The sequence below is a fragment of the Spea bombifrons genome, chromosome 6 (assembly GCF_027358695.1).
Source record: "Spea bombifrons isolate aSpeBom1 chromosome 6, aSpeBom1.2.pri, whole genome shotgun sequence".
NCBI lineage: Eukaryota > Metazoa > Chordata > Amphibia > Anura > Pelobatidae > Spea > Spea bombifrons.
The window spans coordinates 31,886,541-31,911,051 of record NC_071092.1 but is presented as its reverse complement, the minus strand read 5'-3'; the positions used below and the strand labels follow the sequence as shown (position 1 = coordinate 31,911,051).

Here is a 24,511-nt window from a genome sequence, read left to right as displayed (position 1 = left end):
GAGTAGGGGAGTTAATATGTTGTTGGAGATCAAAAGAGGAGGTAATAGAAAGGCATTTTGAAGCCATGGGACTCAATGAGGTGTCAACTGGGATGTCGAAATCCCCAAGGACAACAGAAGGAATATCAGAGGAGAGGAAGAGAGAAGTGATTGAGAAATATGTTAGCCGGGCCAGGGGCGGTATATAACAGCAACGCGTATGGAGATGGGATGAAATAGTCGGATAGCATGGACTTCGAATGAAGAGAAAGAGAGTGATGGGGCAGAGGGAATAGGTTGAAAAGTACATGTAGGGGAGAGTATGAAGCCTACCCCCCTCTCCCTCCACCCTTCCTGTCATCAGGTCTGGGAGTGTGAGTGAGGTGTAGGCCACCATAGGAGAGAGCAACGGGAGAGGCAGTGTTAGAAGGGCATAGCCAGGTCTCAGTTAGAGCGAGAAGGTGTAAGGAACTAGAGATAAAGTGATCACGTAGGGCTGTTTGTTTGTTACAGACAGAGCATGCATTCCAGAGCGCAAGGGTAAATGGGGGAAGGAGGAGCGGCAGGGTATGTGGGAGATTATTGATTTCTGGAATGTTGACTGGGAGAGGATGGGGGAGAGATCACCTAAGGAGGTCCAGGGTTTGGGGAAATATCCCCAGCTGCTAAACAAATAGTAGAAGAGAAAGCGAGAGGAGGTGGGAATAGGACCTGTGCGAACGGAGAGATTGCTGGGAGTGAGGGGAGGTGGGGGAAAGGGAGGAGGTGACGTTGAAAAGTGCTTGGGATGAGAGAAGGGGAGAAGAAAGTAGTCATGGTGCAATACAGACATAGTGTGGGGTTGCAGGTGGCTGGAGAGAGATAATGATTTTACTAACAACAGAGGAAAGAGAAAAGTGGAACAAGAGGATTGTGAACACGGTATGTGAAGGAAAATGGTGATGGGAATGGAATGGAGGTGGGGGGAAACACAAAAAGCAGTAGGCAGCACTTGACAGTTCAGTGGAATATTGATTGTAGGGAGTCTCCCAGGTCTTCTCTGTCCTTCCTTGTTGTCCTCCTTGGTGAACTCCCAGATAGTGGCATTTAGTAAAAATTGGCACTTGGATTGAAAGTGGCACATTCATTAAGATTTAAAAAAGAGGGTACTTAACCTTAGGGGGCAGCGGCAGCTGCTCTCCTCCACTGCAGTCCAATCACTTTCCACGGGTTAGCTGCGTGAAATCAGGTGAAGCACTTTGCACACGCGCACACAATGTTCACAGAGTTGGGGCTGGGGCAGTAAGCATATCACATGACAGGAGATATAGAATGCACAGAAAATAGCTGGTGAGGGGGGAAATGCAAATAAGGGGATTCTGCTATTGCAGGGGGGGTCACAATAAACATTTAACCCCTTAAGGACAATGGGCTGTCCTTAAACCCAATAAAAACAATGCATTGTGAGCCTGTACATGTACGGGCTTTGGCATGAAGGGGTTAGAGAGACCTCTCAGTTATCACATGCATTGATGGCTAATGTCCCTTTAACACATTTTTTTTGGCATTTCTCTTACATTTAAGCTTTCTATGAACCGCTTAGGCTACTGACTTAATTCCCTCCAAGCAGACTTTTACTCGCCCATCCCCTTTTTTTCTCCGCTCTTGTGTCTTTAACCCCTTCGTGACAAAGGCTGATTTTACTTTTTGTACCCTTCGTGACAGTGGCCGTTTTAACATTTCTGTTATGGCGGACGTTGATGCCCCGGGGAGGGGCCAGACATGGCCCCTAGTGCCGATCGTGGCGTTGCTGAATGCCTCGAGGTCGAGGCATCACAGCAACAACGTTTGGGTGCAGAAAGCGAACGTAGATCGCTTTCTGCACCCGTTTAAAATCATGACGGTCCTGGCACGTCAATTGTCACTAACCTGATGGATAGGGAAGGCTTCCCCAAGCGCAGACCTGTATACAGCTGCCCCTGGCATTCTCTTCTTGGATAACTGATGCAGGATACAGTGACGTGATAATACACCCCGGGTGATGAGCCCAGCGAGAAGAGATTTAGGCCAGCAGAACAGTATCCAAGTAGCCAATACATACCTCCACTTTCATGCCACTTCATGGGTTGTATTTTGACAAATAAGGTGTATGAGTTTCTATGGGTAATGTATTAGTTGCCATCAAGTTGAAGTAAAAAAAAAAAAAAAAAAAAAAGGGTGTGTTATTAAAAAAAATGTATAATAAGGTATCGGAATGGTCTTACTTACACTCCTTCCGTCATTGCGGCCGCTGTAATCAGTCGTTTTAAGTAACAGTGATTTTGAACACAGGCCCAGATCTAAGATGCTGGCGTGCAAGCAGCTCTTCTGACGAGGGTACCGGTTTCCATGCGGTCTGCTTCTCCAGACGTGTTTTTTTTTTTTTTTTTTGTCCGTTCACATCCAACCCTCATGTTTGTATTATATCGGAAGGTTTAAAGCCACCAAGCGGTGTAGACAATTTGTGTTTTTATCATTATTAACCCACAACAACCTGTTTATTTAAATAAGCGAGAGGTACGGGGAACATTTGAAGAGAATACATCAATGTGTTGCCCACAAAGTATTAGAATCGGATATTGTGTAAGTGAGATTCCAACTACAAGAAGTGCATCATTGCATAGTATGGAACGTAAGGAAATGCGAGTAAAATTAATGGGTCACCAACAATGGTCACTTGTAGTAATTTGAGGCTAGCATACATCTACGTAAAGGGAACACAGTTACAATTGACCAGGGAATTAGCTCATTGGAAATATATCTATTTCTGACGAGGCACTGAATCTCTCTATTAGCTTTCCGACCAGAGAAACTTGAATACATTTGAAGATGAAAAGGAGGACCCGAGTGCTCTGTGTGGAAAAACAAAACCGACATCAAATTATGAAAAGCCCAAAGTGCTTACTTTGCATCGAACCCGATCCGTAGCTACTCGACTAGGAAGTCATATTTATTGATGCGTCTGTTTACCTTCTTTAGTTCATAATATTCCACATATAATTTAAACGAATTGTGGCAGATGTTTGGATTTCAGTTATGTAGACTATTTTAGTGATCAGTCATAGAAGTCATCCCCCCCCCAGCACATAAATTGGAGAATTTATGGTATTTCAGAAATCACTACTTGTGAAATGTCTTTGTGATTTTGCAACGTATAATACTTCATTGCAGATTTCCATGGGATAATGATTAAGTATCCTATTACAGTGGGAAGGTAGGAGTGTATACTAGGGCATTACTCATAGGATTTCATCCATGTAGTTTATGCAAGTTTACAGCTACCCGCTTCCTTCCCGGTATAATATAGTGGTGGAGTATTCAGGAGAAAAACATTTTTTGCACATTTTAACTGCCTTGGATGCTTTATAAATATCCACGGTGACACAGGTTACTTGAAAAGGTTTTAGCAACGATTGGGGGGGGAAACAGACCAAGGACTGTTTAAGGTCTGAGTCTCTACATCGCATGGCATAGGAAGTTTTCTATGGCCGCTGGTTAGATCCAACCGTACGGATTTGTTCCAGCGAATGCAGTAAGTTTGTGGATCAAACTTTACCCAGAATGTTTACCATTTGCCAGGATGACATTAAGCACAGTAGAGTAGAGACTTTGGGGAAGGATTTACACACATTCAATTTATTGCATACTTAGTGCATGCCTTCATCAAGCGCATTTCTATGTTACACGATTTGCTCAAACCCCCCCCTTCTAAGGTGTGTAAGGAAAAGGTCAGCTACGAGTAGGTAAGCCATCATGCTGGCTGGTCCCTATATATGCATGGAAAGAAAGAAAGAAAGAAAGAAAGAAAGAAAGAAAGAAAGAAAGAAAGAAAGAAAGAAAGAAAGAAAGAAAGAAAGAAAGAAAGAAAGAAAGAAAGAAAGAAAGAAAGAAAGAAAGAAAGAAAGAAAGAAAGAAAGAAAGAGTTACTAAGGTTACTTGAAAGAATAAAAAAATAATCAACATACCATTAAAAAAAACACCTCAACGTGTGAGGAAAGGGATTTAGGGGTAATTATTTCTGAGGATTTAAAGGTAGGTAGACAATGCAGTAGAGCAGCAGGTAATGCTAGCAGAATGCTTGGTTGTATAAGGAGAGGTATTAGCAGTAGAAAGAGGGAAGTGCTCATGCCGTTGTACAGATCACTGGTGAGATCTCACTTGGAGTATTGTGTACAGTACTGGAGACCGTATCTCCAGAAGGATATAGATATGTTGGAGAAAGTTCAGAGAAGGGCTCCTTAAAATGGTTTATGGATTACAAAATAAACCTTACCAGGACAGGTTAAAGGATCTTAACCTATATAGCCTGGAAAAAAGACGGGGCAGGGGGGACATGATTTGAAACATTTCAATACTTAAAGGGAATCAACAAAGTAAAGGAAGAAAGTTTATTTAAAAGGAGAAATAAAACCGCAACAAGAGGACACAAGCATAAACTAGAGGGGCAAAGGTTTAATGGTAACATCAGAAAATATTACTTTACGGAAAGGGTAGTGGACGCATGGAATAGCCTCCCAGTGGAAGTGGTAGATGTTAATACAGTATAGTCATTTAAGCAAGCGTGGGATAGGCATAATGCCAAGCTAGATATAGGATAAGGGCAAGTACTAAAGGAGAGTACTCAGAGGTTGGGCAGACTGGATGGGCCTTCTGGTTCTTATCTGCCGTCACTTTCTATGTTTCTAAACTCTTAAAAATAATCCATGTGCGTATAATATAATTTTTTGACTCGGATGCAAGTAAAAAAATATATGTATCAGCATGTGAAGAATGATTTGTCCTGGCTGATTTTCTACATTATGAAAAATTCAGATAACATGAGTGTGAGTGTGTGTGTGTGGGGGGGGGGGGAGACCTGGTTATATCACGATGACCACAGCAGTAATAACCACAGTCTAACTGTTCAATCTGACCGGGATTTTGGCCCTCTGCTCTTTGCACAATTGATGTAATTCATCAATATTCGTGACTTGTGTTGTTAAAGAAGCCCTAGTCATACAAAAACTTACCTGAGCATTTGTCAGCTTGACAATATACAGAACGATATCCAAAAATAGCTGAAGAAAAAAAAATAACAAATGAAACTCACAATACTATATAACAACTCTGTATACCCGCAACAATAATGGGAAATATGTATAATACAGGAGAATAGGAAAGCAAGCCACTAGTTAACGTGGAAAGACGGTATTTTGTTCAACACTGCAAAGTGCACCTTGGGTAAATCCAGACCACAATGGCAAATGATTACATGTTATTCACAAGAACAGCGTATGCATGTATGTAAATTTTATTGATAAATAACAGCATAATAAAAGGGGAGGCATAATACGTGTAGCCAATAGATTGTCAGCTTCGGTACCAGTATATTTAATGTATGTTCATTTGTAAGTTGTATTTACTTTTACGGTACCCTATTGTAACAGCTCTACCAAATCTGTTGGTGCTATATAAAATGTAAATGTAGTCATGAAAGTACAGCAGTCTACAGACAACTTTATTGGGGTACAAAAGCTATGGATACATTTGTAAAGGAGGCCCCTGTCTGTAAATCTCACAGTGTAAGTAATATACTGGTAATATAAATGGTAGCTACATTAACTTTATAATTATTTTCCTTGTGAAAGAAATACAGTAAGAGCATAAAGGACCATAGCCTATTTTTGAAGTACCCAGCACAAACAAAAAAAAAAGGTAACAAAACACTCACAACTAGAAGAGCCATGAGGAAACTCACCTTGCTTAAGTTTGAATACTGGTTCACCACGCTGTTACAAAACCTCTCAACATCTTGCGTGAGCAGCTGATGTGCATTTGCTATCCTGTTGTCCAAGTTGCCTATCTTAAACGTGGGGGGGGGGGAAACAATCTATGTGGGGAACGTATTATACCTTGTGATATTTTATACATTAAATGGAACATTACTGAGAAAATAAGTAATTGTCTCTTAGGCTCAAAACCTGTTTATATCACCACGATCACAGCAACAATACCCACAGTCAAACTCTTCCAGTAGTTATCAATCTGGCCGAGATTTTGTTCACCGGCTCATTGTAGAATTGATGTAATTCATCAGTGTTTGTGGCTTGAAGTCCTAGTCATACAAAAACATACCCGAGCCCCAATAGCACTTACCAGCTTGATGATATACAGAGACATGATCCTACAGAACAACAGTAGCTGCTAGACATGAGAAATCCATCTTGTATGTCCAGTTATTTAGCCTTGTTCAAGACTATGTTAGCTGTAGCTAAAGTTTCCACACACACACACACATATATATATATAAATATACACACACACACACACAGCTACAGTTTTTACCATCATTAAACCATGACAAAAATTGCCCATAGATCCTGCTTTGCATAAACTTGTTTTTGGAGATATGGGGTTTAAAAATAAGAGCCAGTCAAGAACCCTGGCAAAAGGTGGCAAACCCAGCAGAACAGATCTCTGCCTTGTAGGCCTCTATTTTTTTTCTCTTAGACAGCATGTCATGACCTACATGTACTTCCCAAAAGGGAGGAGGAATAACTTAAGGGGAGATGATTCAGGTCAACATGGCTACTCCTACACATATTATATATATATATACATATGTGTGTATATACACACACACACATACATACATATATATACACACACACATATACATACATATACACACACACACACATATATATATACATATACACACACACACATATATATACATATACACACACACACATATATATACATATACACACACACACATATATATACATATACACACACACATATATATACATATACACACACACACATATATACATATACACACACACACATATATATACATATACACACACACACATATATATACATATACACACACACATATATATACATATAAACACTTAAATGCAACATTCTCACTAAGCTCCTGGGCTTACAAACTCAGCGTCTCCTTGGCACAGATAAAATAAAGTTAATAAACGGACAGGCTGATTTAAGAGACGTGTATCTTCACTCATGACATGCCACAGAGGGCAAAAGAAGAAAACAAACATAAAACAAACGTTTTAGCTTACTATAATAACTAGAAAAGCATCTGGCAGCGAGCGGCTCTTGAAAATAGTATCTGGTCGTGTGATATAGCCACTACCAAGCACACATGTCTTAGCATATCCCCCAATGTCTAAACTTTCGATTAAGTAGAAAAAAAGGCAACACAAGAATGCTTACGGCAGGCATGGCGGCTATAAAGTTGAAGAGGCCTCTCTTAAAATCGTTTCTGCTGCGGCTGATGATCGCACTGCAAACCACCACATGTATGTATGTTACAGCGCACTTTCCACAGAGGCAACAGATATTTGAGAAAATCAGTGAAATGCAATATCCTTATACTATGCTTTTGATGGATGCAGAACGGATTTAATATAAAGGCCATGTGGTAGAAACCCAATGCAGCACAGGCAGCAGGCAGTTACGTGACAGTCAAAACCAAGAGCTCACCAGCGGAATGGCAGCTATATGGCGCCAAACCGGAAGTGGGGCACGAAACCGGAAGTGACCGTCATCCTAGTGCGCATGCGCAGAACGGAGCGGGCCCGAAACCGGAAGTGGGGCATGAAACCGGAAATGGGCCCGAAACCGGAAGTGCCCAACCTCTTACTGCGCATGCGCAAAACCGGAAGTCCGCGCATGCGCAGAACAGACCTGACCGAAAACGGAAGTGGGGCATGAAACCGGAAGTGAGCACGATACCGGAAGTGGGGCATGAAACCGGAAGTGGGGCACCTCCTACTGCGCATGCGCAAAACCGGAAGTCTGCGCATGCGCAGAACTGACCTGGCCGAAACCGGAAGTGGGGCACCTCCTACTGCGCATGCGCAAACCAGGAAATCGGCGCATGCGCAGAACTGACCTGGGCGAAACCGGAAGTGGGGCACCTCCTACTGCGCATGCGTGGAACCGGAAGTCCGCGCATGCGCAGAACGTTCCTGACACGGCAATTTCGTGGGGGCGGGGCCTACCTCCAACTTCTCGCTGTTTTATTCTGAATGGCGATGAGAGGATGGTTGAACCTTGCTGGCTTATGAAGCTGCAGGGACCCCAAGGTGTTTTTTTTTTTTCCCTCAACAGCTGCAGGCATTTGTTTGATAGTGTGATTGGTAAGAGTTGTAGCAGCTGTGAAGTGCGTTTTCGATGGTATTTAGCTAGTGTCTGCCTGGGATTGATGGTAGTTGTCACTGACAGCTGTAAAACAGAAAACAGAGTCATGCTTTTGTTCCATTGAATTAGACAATCACGATTATAAGTGAACATTTTGGTCTGTAGCAACTGCTTGACAGCATAGAGATAACACAATTATGGTTCTAGCCCTCCCACAGTCACTCATGGATCCCCTGTGTCCTGGCATCATACATCAAAGGTTTTTTTTCACTAGATGCTGCATGTAGAGTTTAATAGGCAAAATGCTTGGAATTGTAAAATTCACCAAAAATAAGAGATTATAGAATTTACCTGTTTTACGGAGAATTGTGCAGTGTTACCTGCTTTTCATATGTATTAATGTTAATTGAAATATAAGTGGTTATAATTATACAATTTATAGCCTCGTTTTTAAAGGTAAATTTAAACAGTGTATTCTACCAGACTTCTCGTATTACATGTCACTGATTAACAACATTTCCCGTGATAAATTCCATGCATCCAGGAACAATACTTTACAAAAAAATAAGCGCAATGAAATATTATTTAGAAATATAGCCACTTAATAAAGACAGGAGGAGTCCGGTGGCTTGTGGAGAGATGCAGTCAAATGACCGTAGTATGATGAGTGCGGATACACGTGTGAGTTTCTATTTAGAATTCTTTGAATTTTTAATTCTTCAGATCCAGTGGAAAGATGGTAAAGGTTGTAGTACACAATGAACACGAATGGACTTAGAGCACTTTCCAAGGGCTATAACCAAGGAAATTTAGAATACGGCAGCAGCTAAGATATATAAGTATTGAGGTGCGTTCAAATAAAATAAACAGGAAAGGGAACAAGTGATTCTACAATAAGCAAAATAAATCATACAAAAATCAATACATACATGGCAGAAGAGCAGATAATGTGGAAGATCGCCAACGTTTCCGCACAGCAGAACCACCGAAGTCCATCGAGGCTGCCCGTGTGTCCTGAGACAGTTCTTGGTCTTGTTTTAGCTTCAAGGTGGCTTTATGCTTGTTCCGTGTATGTTCCCTTAAAAAGGCAAATAACAGGAATGGGTCGCAGAAGTTATCTTAACCGAGCAGAAGGGGTTTTAAAACATTTGGTCCGTAGTGAGGTCACTTACCAATGGCTGTAGGTAACTCGCAGGAGTCGCGTCCGGCCATTCGGCAAGGGTAGCAGGCGAATTACGCAGGAGTGGTGTCAGGTCACCAGAGAACAGGACTGGACAGCGGTCAGGTCGATGATTACAGCCAGATAACTGAAATAGGATTGGGTTTCTTGCCACCACTTTTAACAACAGATAAAGAGTCAGATTACGGAGTTGAAAGTCAATAAAAAGGAAGCCATGAGCAGCGTAAGCGTAAGGTGCATGCGTGAGGTCTTACACGGCTATTACTGCTGGGCGTTAATTAGCACCATGTACTACAAAGAAATTGAATATGAATCAGCGCTGTCCGGAATTCAAAAACCTGCAGAGTTTCCAATGGAAGCAGAGACTTACGGATAAACACATATAATATGTGTTAACTCCTTAATTCCCTCTTTAGGGATTTGAGAGGTAGGCAGCAGTTCATTTTTGGTTTCAGATCCACATTGAGGACAGAATAGACTGTCCTTAAGTGTAGACGGGATAAAATGTGTAATAATAGTAATGGAGATCTGTGTAGGGAGAGGAACAACCCAGGGCCACCATAGAGCCGTCTCTATTTAGAATGATTATAATGCTAGGAGGGTACAGGTAGGCATTTTCATTATGCGGTGCTGGCAAGCGTTACCGTCGGACAGCACCCAATATAAAGCCAACGCTTGCCCTTTGCCCACACCTTTGTTCACCAAAAGAAATGCTCTCCGCTCTTCAGTCCTTTATCCCCGTCTGTCTCTGGCGTGGTGCGGGTACTATAATACATGACTGCCCATCAAAGCCGGCTTTTCCTCCCCATCCCCTGTGTCTTTTGATTGATTAAATATTAATTGCTTACCATTTGATGGATGCTCCCTTTTTTTGCCAATTGACAAATATGTTTTCTCGTGTTCAAGCTCCAAGAAAGGACCCATGCAAAAAACAAACAAACAACAAAACAGTAAAATTTCAGATGAAGAAAAAAGCAAATAAAAAAGAAAAGATGCCAGAAAGACTCCTGCATCAGAGGAAAACATTATGAAAACTGATAACTGGTTTCGCTTAATTAGTTATATTATAACATACATTACACATAACACCCTCGGCTTCGTTAGGTTAACATTATGAAAACTGATAACTGGTTTCGCTTTATCAGTTATATTATAACATACATAACACCCTCAGCTTCATTAGGTTAACTGCAGCTCTAGTCTTATTATCATGAAGCCCAATGGAGTGATCCAGCTGATTATTGCTGTGGTTGCTTATAGCGATTAGACCATTTTTCAGCCAGCAGAATAGCTTTGTGTCTGAAATGCAAAAAAAAAAAAAAAAAAAAAAAAAAGGAATATGATACGTTTGGCTTCCAAGTCCTGCAGTAACTGCGCTAACTATGGCTGTATAAAATAGTTTTGCGTGTTTGGGTTTATCTTCAGCTTCGTAGTTGGCAGAGGACCACAAAACCGAACGTTCAAGCGAACGCAAATGCAGACTATTATTATTATTTACTGTTTTATATAGCACCATCAAATTCCGGAGCGCTGTACAATGGGTAGACAAGACATAGCAAGTAGTATGTAACATAACACATTGACTTACAGAGACAACAGGTGAGCAGAGCCCTGCTCAAAGGAGCTTACAATCTAGAGGGTGTATTACACAATAGTTAAAAGGTGCCATTGTAAGGGATAGACTAGCCCCGCTAGTGTAAGTATTGCGAGGAGGGGTGAGCTAAGGGAATATGGGGGGTGTTAATGTGCAATATTTTAAGCGTCCTTAAAGAAGTGGCCCTTGAGGGATCTTTTGAAGGACCGAAGGCAGTGGGGCGAAGGATAGACCGGGGGAGGGCATTCAAGAGGATAGGAGCAGCCCTGGAGAAATCTCGTAAGCGTGCATGAGAGCTAGAAATCAGAGGAGAGGATAGAAGGAGATCGTTGGATGAGCGGAGAGACCGGTGTAGAGTGTATTTAGAGATGAGCGAGGAGATGTAGGGAGGGGAAATGCTGTGAAGGGCTTTGAAAGAAAGAGTGAGGATTTGAAATGAATCCTGAATCACACAGGCAGCCAGTGAAGAGACTGACAGAGGGGAGAGACGTTAGTAAAGCGACGGGAAAGGAAGATGAATCTGGCAGCAGCATTCATGGTGGATTGTAGAGAGGTCAGACGGTTAAGAGGGAGACCAGCTATAACAGACAGAATAACAGTAGTCAAGACGGGAGATGATCAGGGCATGGACAAGAGCCTTAGTGGCATGCTGTGTTAGGAAGGGACGGGTGCAGGCAGTGTTTTTAAGATGGAGATGACAGACTGAATGTGGGGGGTGAACAGAAGGTCGGAGTCAAGGGTGACACCAAGACAGCGTGCATGAGTAGACGGGGAGATGATGGCACCATTAGCAACTAGGGAAATTGATGGGGGAATCTTAGCATTGGAGGGAGGAAAGATGAGAAGTTCTGTTTCAAAAAATGTGCAGATATCCAGGAAGGGACAGATGCAAGGCAGTTAGTTACACGAGCTAAGACAGAGGGAGAGAGATCAGGGGATAATAGATAGATAGATCAGGGTGTCATCAGCATACGGGTGGTTTTGAAAGCCAAAGGATGAGATCAGTTTGCCAAGGGAGGAAGTGTAAAGAGAGAAAAGAAGGGGTCCTAGAACAAAGCCTTGGAAGAAGTTCTGAAGGTTAATAGAGCTGACGTCTCTGGTTAGGCGGGGTTGGGGTGCAAGGGAGTGAGTAGGAGGCAAGGTTAGAGAGCAGGAAAGGAAGTGGTGGTCAGAGAGGGGGAAAGGGGAATTAGAAAGGTTAGAGAGAGCACGTGCTAGAAAAAAGGTCCAGGGTGTGACCATCCTCATGAGTAGGGGAGTTAATATGTTGTTGGAGATCAAAAGAGGAGGTAATAGAAAGGCATTTTGAAGCCATGGGACTCAATGAGGTGTCAACTGGGATGTCGAAATCCCCAAGGACAACAGAAGGAATATCAGAGGAGAGGAAGAGAGAAGTGATTGAGAAATATGTTAGCCGGGCCAGGGGCGGTATATAACAGCAACGCGTATGGAGATGGGATGAAATAGTCGGATAGCATGGACTTCGAATGAAGAGAAAGAGAGTGATGGGGCAGAGGGAATAGGTTGAAAAGTACATGTAGGGGAGAGTATGAAGCCTACCCCCCTCTCCCTCCACCCTTCCTGTCATCAGGTCTGGGAGTGTGAGTGAGGTGTAGGCCACCATAGGAGAGAGCAACGGGAGAGGCAGTGTTAGAAGGGCATAGCCAGGTCTCAGTTAGAGCGAGAAGGTGTAAGGAACTAGAGATAAAGTGATCACGTAGGGCTGTTTGTTTGTTACAGACAGAGCATGCATTCCAGAGCGCAAGGGTAAATGGGGGAAGGAGGAGCGGCAGGGTATGTGGGAGATTATTGATTTCTGGAATGTTGACTGGGAGAGGATGGGGGAGAGATCACCTAAGGAGGTCCAGGGTTTGGGGAAATATCCCCAGCTGCTAAACAAATAGTAGAAGAGAAAGCGAGAGGAGGTGGGAATAGGACCTGTGCGAACGGAGAGATTGCTGGGAGTGAGGGGAGGTGGGGGAAAGGGAGGAGGTGACGTTGAAAAGTGCTTGGGATGAGAGAAGGGGAGAAGAAAGTAGTCATGGTGCAATACAGACATAGTGTGGGGTTGCAGGTGGCTGGAGAGAGATAATGATTTTACTAACAACAGAGGAAAGAGAAAAGTGGAACAAGAGGATTGTGAACACGGTATGTGAAGGAAAATGGTGATGGGAATGGAATGGAGGTGGGGGGAAACACAAAAAGCAGTAGGCAGCACTTGACAGTTCAGTGGAATATTGATTGTAGGGAGTCTCCCAGGTCTTCTCTGTCCTTCCTTGTTGTCCTCCTTGGTGAACTCCCAGATAGTGGCATTTAGTAAAAATTGGCACTTGGATTGAAAGTGGCACATTCATTAAGATTTAAAAAAGAGGGTACTTAACCTTAGGGGGCAGCGGCAGCTGCTCTCCTCCACTGCAGTCCAATCACTTTCCACGGGTTAGCTGCGTGAAATCAGGTGAAGCACTTTGCACACGCGCACACAATGTTCACAGAGTTGGGGCTGGGGCAGTAAGCATATCACATGACAGGAGATATAGAATGCACAGAAAATAGCTGGTGAGGGGGGAAATGCAAATAAGGGGATTCTGCTATTGCAGGGGGGGTCACAATAAACATTTAACCCCTTAAGGACAATGGGCTGTCCTTAAACCCAATAAAAACAATGCATTGTGAGCCTGTACATGTACGGGCTTTGGCATGAAGGGGTTAGAGAGACCTCTCAGTTATCACATGCATTGATGGCTAATGTCCCTTTAACACATTTTTTTTGGCATTTCTCTTACATTTAAGCTTTCTATGAACCGCTTAGGCTACTGACTTAATTCCCTCCAAGCAGACTTTTACTCGCCCATCCCCTTTTTTTCTCCGCTCGTGTCTTTAACCCCTTCGTGACAAAGGCTGATTTTACTTTTTGTACCCTTCGTGACAGTGGCCGTTTTAACATTTCTGTTATGGCGGACGTTGATGCCCCGGGGAGGGGCCAGACATGGCCCCTAGTGCCGATCGTGGCGTTGCTGAATGCCTCGAGGTCGAGGCATCACAGCAACAACGTTTGGGTGCAGAAAGCGAACGTAGATCGCTTTCTGCACCCGTTTAAAATCATGACGGTCCTGGCACGTCAATTGTCACTAACCTGATGGATAGGGAAGGCTTCCCCAAGCGCAGACCTGTATACAGCTGCCCCTGGCATTCTCTTCTTGGATAACTGATGCAGGATACAGTGACGTGATAATACACCCCGGGTGATGAGCCCAGCGAGAAGAGATTTAGGCCAGCAGAACAGTATCCAAGTAGCCAATACATACCTCCACTTTCATGCCACTTCATGGGTTGTATTTTGACAAATAAGGTGTATGAGTTTCTATGGGTAATGTATTAGTTGCCATCAAGTTGAAGTAAAAAAAAAAAAAAAAAAAGGGTGTGTTATTAAAAAAAATGTATAATAAGGTATCGGAATGGTCTTACTTACACTCCTTCCGTCATTGCGGCCGCTGTAATCAGTCGTTTTAAGTAACAGTGATTTTGAACACAGGCCCAGATCTAAGATGCTGGCGTGCAAGCAGCTCTTCTGACGAGGGTACCGGTTTCCATGCGGTCTGCTTCTCCAGACGTGTTTTTTTTTTTTTTTTTTTGTCCGTTCACATCCAACCCTCATGTTTGTATTATATCGGAAGGTTTAAAGCCACCAAGCGGTGTAGACAATTTGTGTTTTTATCATTATTAACCCACAACAACCTGTTTATTTAAATAAGCGAGAGGTACGGGGAACATTTGAAGAGAATACATCAATGTGTTGCCCACAAAGTATTAGAATCGGATATTGTGTAAGTGAGATTCCAACTACAAGAAGTGCATCATTGCATAGTATGGAACGTAAGGAAATGCGAGTAAAATTAATGGGTCACCAACAATGGTCACTTGTAGTAATTTGAGGCTAGCATACATCTACGTAAAGGGAACACAGTTACAATTGACCAGGGAATTAGCTCATTGGAAATATATCTATTTCTGACGAGGCACTGAATCTCTCTATTAGCTTTCCGACCAGAGAAACTTGAATACATTTGAAGATGAAAAGGAGGACCCGAGTGCTCTGTGTGGAAAAACAAAACCGACATCAAATTATGAAAAGCCCAAAGTGCTTACTTTGCATCGAACCCGATCCGTAGCTACTCGACTAGGAAGTCATATTTATTGATGCGTCTGTTTACCTTCTTTAGTTCATAATATTCCACATATAATTTAAACGAATTGTGGCAGATGTTTGGATTTCAGTTATGTAGACTATTTTAGTGATCAGTCATAGAAGTCATCCCCCCCCCAGCACATAAATTGGAGAATTTATGGTATTTCAGAAATCACTACTTGTGAAATGTCTTTGTGATTTTGCAACGTATAATACTTCATTGCAGATTTCCATGGGATAATGATTAAGTATCCTATTACAGTGGGAAGGTAGGAGTGTATACTAGGGCATTACTCATAGGATTTCATCCATGTAGTTTATGCAAGTTTACAGCTACCCGCTTCCTTCCCGGTATAATATAGTGGTGGAGTATTCAGGAGAAAAACATTTTTTGCACATTTTAACTGCCTTGGATGCTTTATAAATATCCACGGTGACACAGGTTACTTGAAGGTTTTAGCAACGATTGGGGGGGGGGAAACAGACCAAGGACTGTTTAAGGTCTGAGTCTCTACATCGCATGGCATAGGAAGTTTTCTATGGCCGCTGGTTAGATCCAACCGTACGGATTTGTTCCAGCGAATGCAGTAAGTTTGTGGATCAAACTTTACCCAGAATGTTTACCATTTGCCAGGATGACATTAAGCACAGTAGAGTAGAGACTTTGGGGAAGGATTTACACACATTCAATTTATTGCATACTTAGTGCATGCCTTCATCAAGCGCATTTCTATGTTACACGATTTGCTCAAACCCCCCCCTTCTAAGGTGTGTAAGGAAAAGGTCAGCTACGAGTAGGTAAGCCATCATGCTGGCTGGTCCCTATATATGCATGAAAGAAAGAAAGAAAGAAAGAAAGAAAGAAAGAAAGAAAGAAAGAAAGAAAGAAAGAAAGAAAGAAAGAAAGAAAGAAAGAAAGAAAGAAAGAAAGAAAGAAAGAAAGAGTTACTAAGGTTACTTGAAAGAATAAAAAAATAATCAACATACCATTAAAAAAAACACCTCAACGTGTGAGGAAAGGGATTTAGGGGTAATTATTTCTGAGGATTTAAAGGTAGGTAGACAATGCAGTAGAGCAGCAGGTAATGCTAGCAGAATGCTTGGTTGTATAAGGAGAGGTATTAGCAGTAGAAAGAGGGAAGTGCTCATGCCGTTGTACAGATCACTGGTGAGATCTCACTTGGAGTATTGTGTACAGTACTGGAGACCGTATCTCCAGAAGGATATAGATATGTTGGAGAAAGTTCAGAGAAGGGCTCCTTAAAATGGTTTATGGATTACAAAATAAACCTTACCAGGACAGGTTAAAGGATCTTAACCTATATAGCCTGGAAAAAAGACGGGGCAGGGGGGACATGATTTGAAACATTTCAATACTTAAAGGGAATCAACAAAGTAAAGGAAGAAAGTTTATTTAAAAGGAGAAATAAAACCGCAACAAGAGGACACAAGCATAAACTAGAGGGGCAAAGGTTTAATGGTAACATCAGAAAATATTACTTTACGGAAAGGGTAGTGGACGCATGGAATAGCCTCCCAGTGGAAGTGGTAGATGTTAATACAGTATAGTCATTTAAGCAAGCGTGGGATAGGCATAATGCCAAGCTAGATATAGGATAAGGGCAAGTACTAAAGGAGAGTACTCAGAGGTTGGGCAGACTGGATGGGCCTTCTGGTTCTTATCTGCCGTCACTTTCTATGTTTCTAAACTCTTAAAAATAATCCATGTGCGTATAATATAATTTTTTGACTCGGATGCAAGTAAAAAAAAATATATATCAGCATGTGAAGAATGATTTGTCCTGGCTGATTTTCTACATTATGAAAAATTCAGATAACATGAGTGTGAGTGTGTGTGTGGGGGGGGGGGGGGGGAGACCTGGTTATATCACGATGACCACAGCAGTAATAACCACAGTCTAACTGTTCAATCTGACCGGGATTTTGGCCCTCTGCTCTTTGCACAATTGATGTAATTCATCAATATTCGTGACTTGTGTTGTTAAAGAAGCCCTAGTCATACAAAAACTTACCTGAGCATTTGTCAGCTTGACAATATACAGAACGATATCCAAAAATAGCTGAAGAAAAAAAAATAACAAATGAAACTCACAATACTATATAACAACTCTGTATACCCGCAACAATAATGGGAAATATGTATAATACAGGAGAATAGGAAAGCAAGCCACTAGTTAACGTGGAAAGACGGTATTTTGTTCAACACTGCAAAGTGCACCTTGGGTAAATCCAGACCACAATGGCAAATGATTACATGTTATTCACAAGAACAGCGTATGCATGTATGTAAATTTTATTGATAAATAACAGCATAATAAAAGGGGAGGCATAATACGTGTAGCCAATAGATTGTCAGCTTCGGTACCAGTATATTTAATGTATGTTCATTTGTAAGTTGTATTTACTTTTACGGTACCCTATTGTAACAGCTCTACCAAATCTGTTGGTGCTATATAAAATGTAAATGTAGTCATGAAAGTACAGCAGTCTACAGACAACTTTATTGGGGTACAAAAGCTATGGATACATTTGTAAAGGAGGCCCCTGTCTGTAAATCTCACAGTGTAAGTAATATACTGGTAATATAAATGGTAGCTACATTAACTTTATAATTATTTTCCTTGTGAAAGAAATACAGTAAGAGCATAAAGGACCATAGCCTATTTTTGAAGTACCCAGCACAAACAAAAAAAAAAGGTAACAAAACACTCACAACTAGAAGAGCCATGAGGAAACTCACCTTGCTTAAGTTTGAATACTGGTTCACCACGCTGTTACAAAACCTCTCAACATCTTGCGTGAGCAGCTGATGTGCATTTGCTATCCTGTTGTCCAAGTTGCCTATCTTAAACGTGTGGGGGGGGGGGAAACAATCTATGTGGGGAACGTATTATACCTTGTGATATTTTATACATTAAATGGAACATTACTGAGAAAATAAGTAATTGTCTCTTAGGCTCAAAACCTGTTTATATCACCACGATCACAGCAACAATACCCACAGTCAAACTCTTCCAGTAGTTATCAATCTGGCCGAGATTTTGTTCACCGGCTCATTGTAGAATTGATGTAATTCATCAGTGTTTGTGGCTTGAAGTCCTAGTCATACAAAAACATACCCGAGCCCCAATAGCACTTACCAGCTTGATGATATACAGAGACATGATCCTACAGAACAACAGTAGCTGCTAGACATGAGAAATCCATCTTGTATGTCCAGTTATTTAGCCTTGTTCAAGACTATGTTAGCTGTAGCTAAAGTTTCCACACACACACACATATATATATATAAATATACACACACACACACACAGCTACAGTTTTTACCATCATTAAACCATGACAAAAATTGCCCATAGATCCTGCTTTGCATAAACTTGTTTTTGGAGATATGGGGTTTAAAAATAAGAGCCAGTCAAGAACCCTGGCAAAAGGTGGCAAACCCAGCAGAACAGATCTCTGCCTTGTAGGCCTCTATTTTTTTTCTCTTAGACAGCATGTCATGACCTACATGTACTTCCCAAAAGGGAGGAGGAATAACTTAAGGGGAGATGATTCAGGTCAACATGGCTACTCCTACACATATTATATATATATATATACATATGTGTGTATATACACACACACACATACATACATATATATACACACACACATATACATACATATACACACACACACACATATATATATACATATACACACACACACATATATATACATATACACACACACACATATATATACATATACACACACACACATATATATACATATACACACACACATATATATACATATACACACACACACATATATACATATACACACACACACATATATATACATATACACACACACACATATATATACATATACACACACACATATATATACATATAAACACTTAAATGCAACATTCTCACTAAGCTCCTGGGCTTACAAACTCAGCGTCTCCTTGGCACAGATAAAATAAAGTTAATAAACGGACAGGCTGATTTAAGAGACGTGTATCTTCACTCATGACATGCCACAGAGGGCAAAAGAAGAAAACAAACATAAAACAAACGTTTTAGCTTACTATAATAACTAGAAAAGCATCTGGCAGCGAGCGGCTCTTGAAAATAGTATCTGGTCGTGTGATATAGCCACTACCAAGCACACATGTCTTAGCATATCCCCCAATGTCTAAACTTTCGATTAAGTAGAAAAAAAGGCAACACAAGAATGCTTACGGCAGGCATGGCGGCTATAAAGTTGAAGAGGCCTCTCTTAAAATCGTTTCTGCTGCGGCTGATGATCGCACTGCAAACCACCACATGTATGTATGTTACAGCGCACTTTCCACAGAGGCAACAGATATTTGAGAAAATCAGTGAAATGCAATATCCTTATACTATGCTTTTGATGGATGCAGAACGGATTTAATATAAAGGCCATGTGGTAGAAACCCAATGCAGCACAGGCAGCAGGCAGTTACGTGACAGTCAAAACCAAGAGCTCACCAGCGGAATGGCAGCTATATGGCGCCAAACCGGAAGTGGGGCACGAAACCGGAAGTGACCGTCATCCTAGTGCGCATGCGCAGAACGGAGCGGGCCCGAAACCGGAAGTGGGGCATGAAACCGGAAATGGGCCAGAAACCGGAAGTGCCCAACCTCTTACTGCGCATGCGCAAAACCGGAAGTCCGCGCATGCGCAGAACAGACCTGACCGAAACCGGAAGTGGGGCATGAAACCGGAAGTGAGCACGATACCGGAAGTGGGGCATGAAACCGGAAGTGGGGCACCTCCTACTGCGCATGCGCAAAACCTGAAGTCTGCGCATGCGCAGAACTGACCTGGCCGAAACCGGAAGTGGGGCACCTCCTACTGCGCATGCGCAAACCAGGAAATCGGCGCATGCGCAGAACTGACCTGGGCGAAACCGGAAGTGGGGCACCTCCTACTGCGCATGCGTGGAACCGGAAGTCCGCGCATGCGCAGAACGTTCCTGACACGGCAATTTCGTGGGGGCGGGGCCTACCTCCAACTTCTCGCTGTTTTATTCTGAATGGCGATGAGAGGATGGTTGAACCTTGCTGGCTTATGAAGCTGCAGGGACCCCAAGGTGTTTTTTTTTTTTCCCTCAACAGCTGCAGGCATTTGTTTGATAGTGTGATTGGTAAGAGTTGTAGCAGCTGTGAAGTGCGTTTTCGATGGTATTTAGCTAGTGTCTGCCTGGGATTGATGGTAGTTGTCACTGACAGCTGTAAAACAGAAAACAGAGTCATGCTTTTGTTCCATTGAATTAGACAATCACGATTATAAGTGAACATTTTGGTCTGTAGCAACTGCTTGACAGCATAGAGATAACACAATTATGGTTCTAGCCCTCCCACAGTCACTCATGGATCCCCTGTGTCCTGGCATCATACATCAAAGGTTTTTTTTCACTAGATGCTGCATGTAGAGTTTAATAGGCAAAATGCTTGGAATTGTAAAATTCACCAAAAATAAGAGATTATAGAATTTACCTGTTTTACGGAGAATTGTGCAGTGTTACCTGCTTTTCATATGTATTAATGTTAATTGAAATATAAGTGGTTATAATTATACAATTTATAGCCTCGTTTTTAAAGGTAAATTTAAACAGTGTATTCTACCAGACTTCTCGTATTACATGTCACTGATTAACAACATTTCCCGTGATAAATTCCATGCATCCAGGAACAATACTTTACAAAAAAATAAGCGCAATGAAATATTATTTAGAAATATAGCCACTTAATAAAGACAGGAGGAGTCCGGTGGCTTGTGGAGAGATGCAGTCAAATGACCGTAGTATGATGAGTGCGGATACACGTGTGAGTTTCTATTTAGAATTCTTTGAATTTTTAATTCTTCAGATCCAGTGGAAAGATGGTAAAGGTTGTAGTACACAATGAACACGAATGGACTTAGAGCACTTTCCAAGGGCTATAACCAAGGAAATTTAGAATACGGCAGCAGCTAAGATATATAAGTATTGAGGTGCGTTCAAATAAAATAAACAGGAAAGGGAACAAGTGATTCTACAATAAGCAAAATAAATCATACAAAAATCAATACATACATGGCAGAAGAGCAGATAATGTGGAAGATCGCCAACGTTTCCGCACAGCAGAACCACCGAAGTCCATCGAGGCTGCCCGTGTGTCCTGAGACAGTTCTTGGTCTTGTTTTAGCTTCAAGGTGGCTTTATGCTTGTTCCGTGTATGTTCCCTTAAAAAGGCAAATAACAGGAATGGGTCGCAGAAGTTATCTTAACCGAGCAGAAGGGGTTTTAAAACATTTGGTCCGTAGTGAGGTCACTTACCAATGGCTGTAGGTAACTCGCAGGAGTCGCGTCCGGCCATTCGGCAAGGGTAGCAGGCGAATTACGCAGGAGTGGTGTCAGGTCACCAGAGAACAGGACTGGACAGCGGTCAGGTCGATGATTACAGCCAGATAACTGAAATAGGATTGGGTTTCTTGCCACCACTTTTAACAACAGATAAAGAGTCAGATTACGGAGTTGAAAGTCAATAAAAAGGAAGCCATGAGCAGCGTAAGCGTAAGGTGCATGCGTGAGGTCTTACACGGCTATTACTGCTGGGCGTTAATTAGCACCATGTACTACAAAGAAATTGAATATGAATCAGCGCTGTCCGGAATTCAAAAACCTGCAGAGTTTCCAATGGAAGCAGAGACTTACGGATAAACACATATAATATGTGTTAACTCCTTAATTCCCTCTTTAGGGATTTGAGAGGTAGGCAGCAGTTCATTTTTGGTTTCAGATCCACATTGAGGACAGAATAGACTGTCCTTAAGTGTAGACGGGATAAAATGTGTAATAATAGTAATGGAGATCTGTGTAGGGAGAGGAACAACCCAGGGCCACCATAGAGCCGTCTCTATTTAGAATGATTATAATGCTAGGAGGGTACAGGTAGGCATTTTCATTATGCGGTGCTGGCAAGCGTTACCGTCGGACAGCACCCAATATAAAGCCAACGCTTGCCCTTTGCCCACACCTTTGTTCACCAAAAGAAATGCTCTCCGCTCTTCAGTCCTTTATCCCCGTCTGTCTCTGGCGTGGTGCGGGTACTATAATACATGACTGCCCATCAAAGCCGGCTTTTCCTCCCCATCCCCTGTGTCTTTTGATTGATTAAATATTAATTGCTTACCATTTGATGGATGCTCCCTTTTTTTGCCAATTGACAAATATGTTTTCTCGTGTTCAAGCTCCAAGAAAGGACCCATGCAAAAAACAAACAAACAACAAAACAGTAAAATTTCAGATGAAGAAAAAAGCAAATAAAAAAGAAAAGATGCCAGAAAGACTCCTGCATCAGAGGAAAACATTATGAAAACTGATAACTGGTTTCGCTTAATTAGTTATATTATAACATACATTACACATAACACCCTCGGCTTCGTTAGGTTAACATTATGAAAACTGATAACTGGTTTCGCTTTATCAGTTATATTATAACATACATAACACCCTCAGCTTCATTAGGTTAACTGCAGCTCTAGTCTTATTATCATGAAGCCCAATGGAGTGATCCAGCTGATTATTGCTGTGGTTGCTTATAGCGATTAGACCATTTTTCAGCCAGCAGAATAGCTTTGTGTCTGAAATGCAAAAAAAAAAAAAAAAAAAAAAAAAAAAAGGAATATGATACGTTTGGCTTCCAAGTCCTGCAGTAACTGCGCTAACTATGGCTGTATAAAATAGTTTTGCGTGTTTGGGTTTATCTTCAGCTTCGTAGTTGGCAGAGGACCACAAAACCGAACGTTCAAGCGAACGCAAATGCAGACTATTATTATTATTTACTGTTTTATATAGCACCATCAAATTCCGGAGCGCTGTACAATGGGTAGACAAGACATAGCAAGTAGTATGTAACATAACACATTGACTTACAGAGACAACAGGTGAGCAGAGCCCTGCTCAAAGGAGCTTACAATCTAGAGGGTGTATTACACAATAGTTAAAAGGTGCCATTGTAAGGGATAGACTAGCCCCGCTAGTGTAAGTATTGCGAGGAGGGGTGAGCTAAGGGAATATGGGGGGTGTTAATGTGCAATATTTTAAGCGTCCTTAAAGAAGTGGCCCTTGAGGGATCTTTTGAAGGACCGAAGGCAGTGGGGCGAAGGATAGACCGGGGGAGGGCATTCAAGAGGATAGGAGCAGCCCTGGAGAAATCTCGTAAGCGTGCATGAGAGCTAGAAATCAGAGGAGAGGATAGAAGGAGATCGTTGGATGAGCGGAGAGACCGGTGTAGAGTGTATTTAGAGATGAGCGAGGAGATGTAGGGAGGGGAAATGCTGTGAAGGGCTTTGAAAGAAAGAGTGAGGATTTTGAAATGAATCCTGAATCACACAGGCAGCCAGTGAAGAGACTGACAGAGGGGAGAGACGTTAGTAAAGCGACGGGAAAGGAAGATGAATCTGGCAGCAGCATTCATGGTGGATTGTAGAGAGGTCAGACGGTTAAGAGGGAGACCAGCTATAACAGACAGAATAACAGTAGTCAAGACGGGAGATGATCAGGGCATGGACAAGAGCCTTAGTGGCATGCTGTGTTAGGAAGGGACGGGTGCAGGCAGTGTTTTTAAGATGGAGATGACAGACTGAATGTGGGGGGTGAACAGAAGGTCGGAGTCAAGGGTGACACCAAGACAGCGTGCATGAGTAGACGGGGAGATGATGGCACCATTAGCAACTAGGGAAATTGATGGGGGAATCTTAGCATTGGAGGGAGGAAAGATGAGAAGTTCTGTTTCAAAAAATGTGCAGATATCCAGGAAGGGACAGATGCAAGGCAGTTAGTTACACGAGCTAAGACAGAGGGAGAGAGATCAGGGGATAATAGATAGATAGATCAGGGTGTCATCAGCATACGGGTGGTTTTGAAAGCCAAAGGATGAGATCAGTTTGCCAAGGGAGGAAGTGTAAAGAGAGAAAAGAAGGGGTCCTAGAACAAAGCCTTGGAAGAAGTTCTGAAGGTTAATAGAGCTGACGTCTCTGGTTAGGCGGGGTTGGGGTGCAAGGGAGTGAGTAGGAGGCAAGGTTAGAGAGCAGGAAAGGAAGTGGTGGTCAGAGAGGGGGAAAGGGGAATTAGAAAGGTTAGAGAGAGCACGTGCTAGAAAAAAGGTCCAGGGTGTGACCATCCTCATGAGTAGGGGAGTTAATATGTTGTTGGAGATCAAAAGAGGAGGTAATAGAAAGGCATTTTGAAGCCATGGGACTCAATGAGGTGTCAACTGGGATGTCGAAATCCCCAAGGACAACAGAAGGAATATCAGAGGAGAGGAAGAGAGAAGTGATTGAGAAATATGTTAGCCGGGCCAGGGGCGGT

General features: G+C 42.2%; 2 protein-coding genes across 8 annotated transcripts; both read right to left on the bottom strand.

Annotated features, from left to right (window-relative positions):
- Positions 1-3,612: 3,612 nt before the first annotated feature.
- Positions 3,613-9,634, bottom strand: LOC128500671 (ATP-binding cassette sub-family D member 3-like). Of its 4 annotated transcripts, XM_053469911.1 has the most exons (8): positions 9,330-9,634; positions 9,087-9,235; positions 8,019-8,241; positions 7,228-7,297; positions 5,735-5,839; positions 5,007-5,054; positions 4,271-4,303; positions 3,613-3,764 (listed from the first exon to the last, which is right to left on the bottom strand). In XM_053469911.1, the coding sequence occupies exons 3-7, from the start codon at positions 8,135-8,137 to the stop codon at positions 4,295-4,297; spliced, it is 351 nt and encodes a 116-aa protein (XP_053325886.1). In that variant the 5' UTR covers positions 8,138-8,241; positions 9,087-9,235; positions 9,330-9,634; the 3' UTR covers positions 3,613-3,764; positions 4,271-4,294. The 4 variants fall into 4 exon arrangements, 2 of the variants coding, with proteins under 2 accessions (XP_053325886.1, XP_053325884.1); XR_008354937.1 differs by lacking the exon at positions 4,271-4,303 and having other exon boundaries at positions 5,735-5,835; XM_053469909.1 differs by lacking the exon at positions 4,271-4,303.
- Positions 9,635-15,787: 6,153 nt separating this feature from the next.
- Positions 15,788-21,780, bottom strand: LOC128500678 (ATP-binding cassette sub-family D member 3-like). 4 transcript variants are annotated; one of them, XM_053469918.1, is made up of 8 exons: positions 21,476-21,780; positions 21,233-21,381; positions 20,165-20,387; positions 19,374-19,443; positions 17,879-17,983; positions 17,151-17,198; positions 16,413-16,445; positions 15,788-15,939 (listed from the first exon to the last, which is right to left on the bottom strand). In XM_053469918.1, exons 3-7 carry the CDS (start codon positions 20,281-20,283, stop codon positions 16,437-16,439), a joined length of 351 nt encoding a protein of 116 aa, XP_053325893.1. In that variant the 5' UTR covers positions 20,284-20,387; positions 21,233-21,381; positions 21,476-21,780; the 3' UTR covers positions 15,788-15,939; positions 16,413-16,436. The 4 variants fall into 4 exon arrangements, 2 of the variants coding, with proteins under 2 accessions (XP_053325893.1, XP_053325892.1); XR_008354943.1 differs by lacking the exon at positions 16,413-16,445 and having other exon boundaries at positions 17,879-17,979; XM_053469917.1 differs by lacking the exon at positions 16,413-16,445.
- Positions 21,781-24,511: the final 2,731 nt, after the last annotated feature.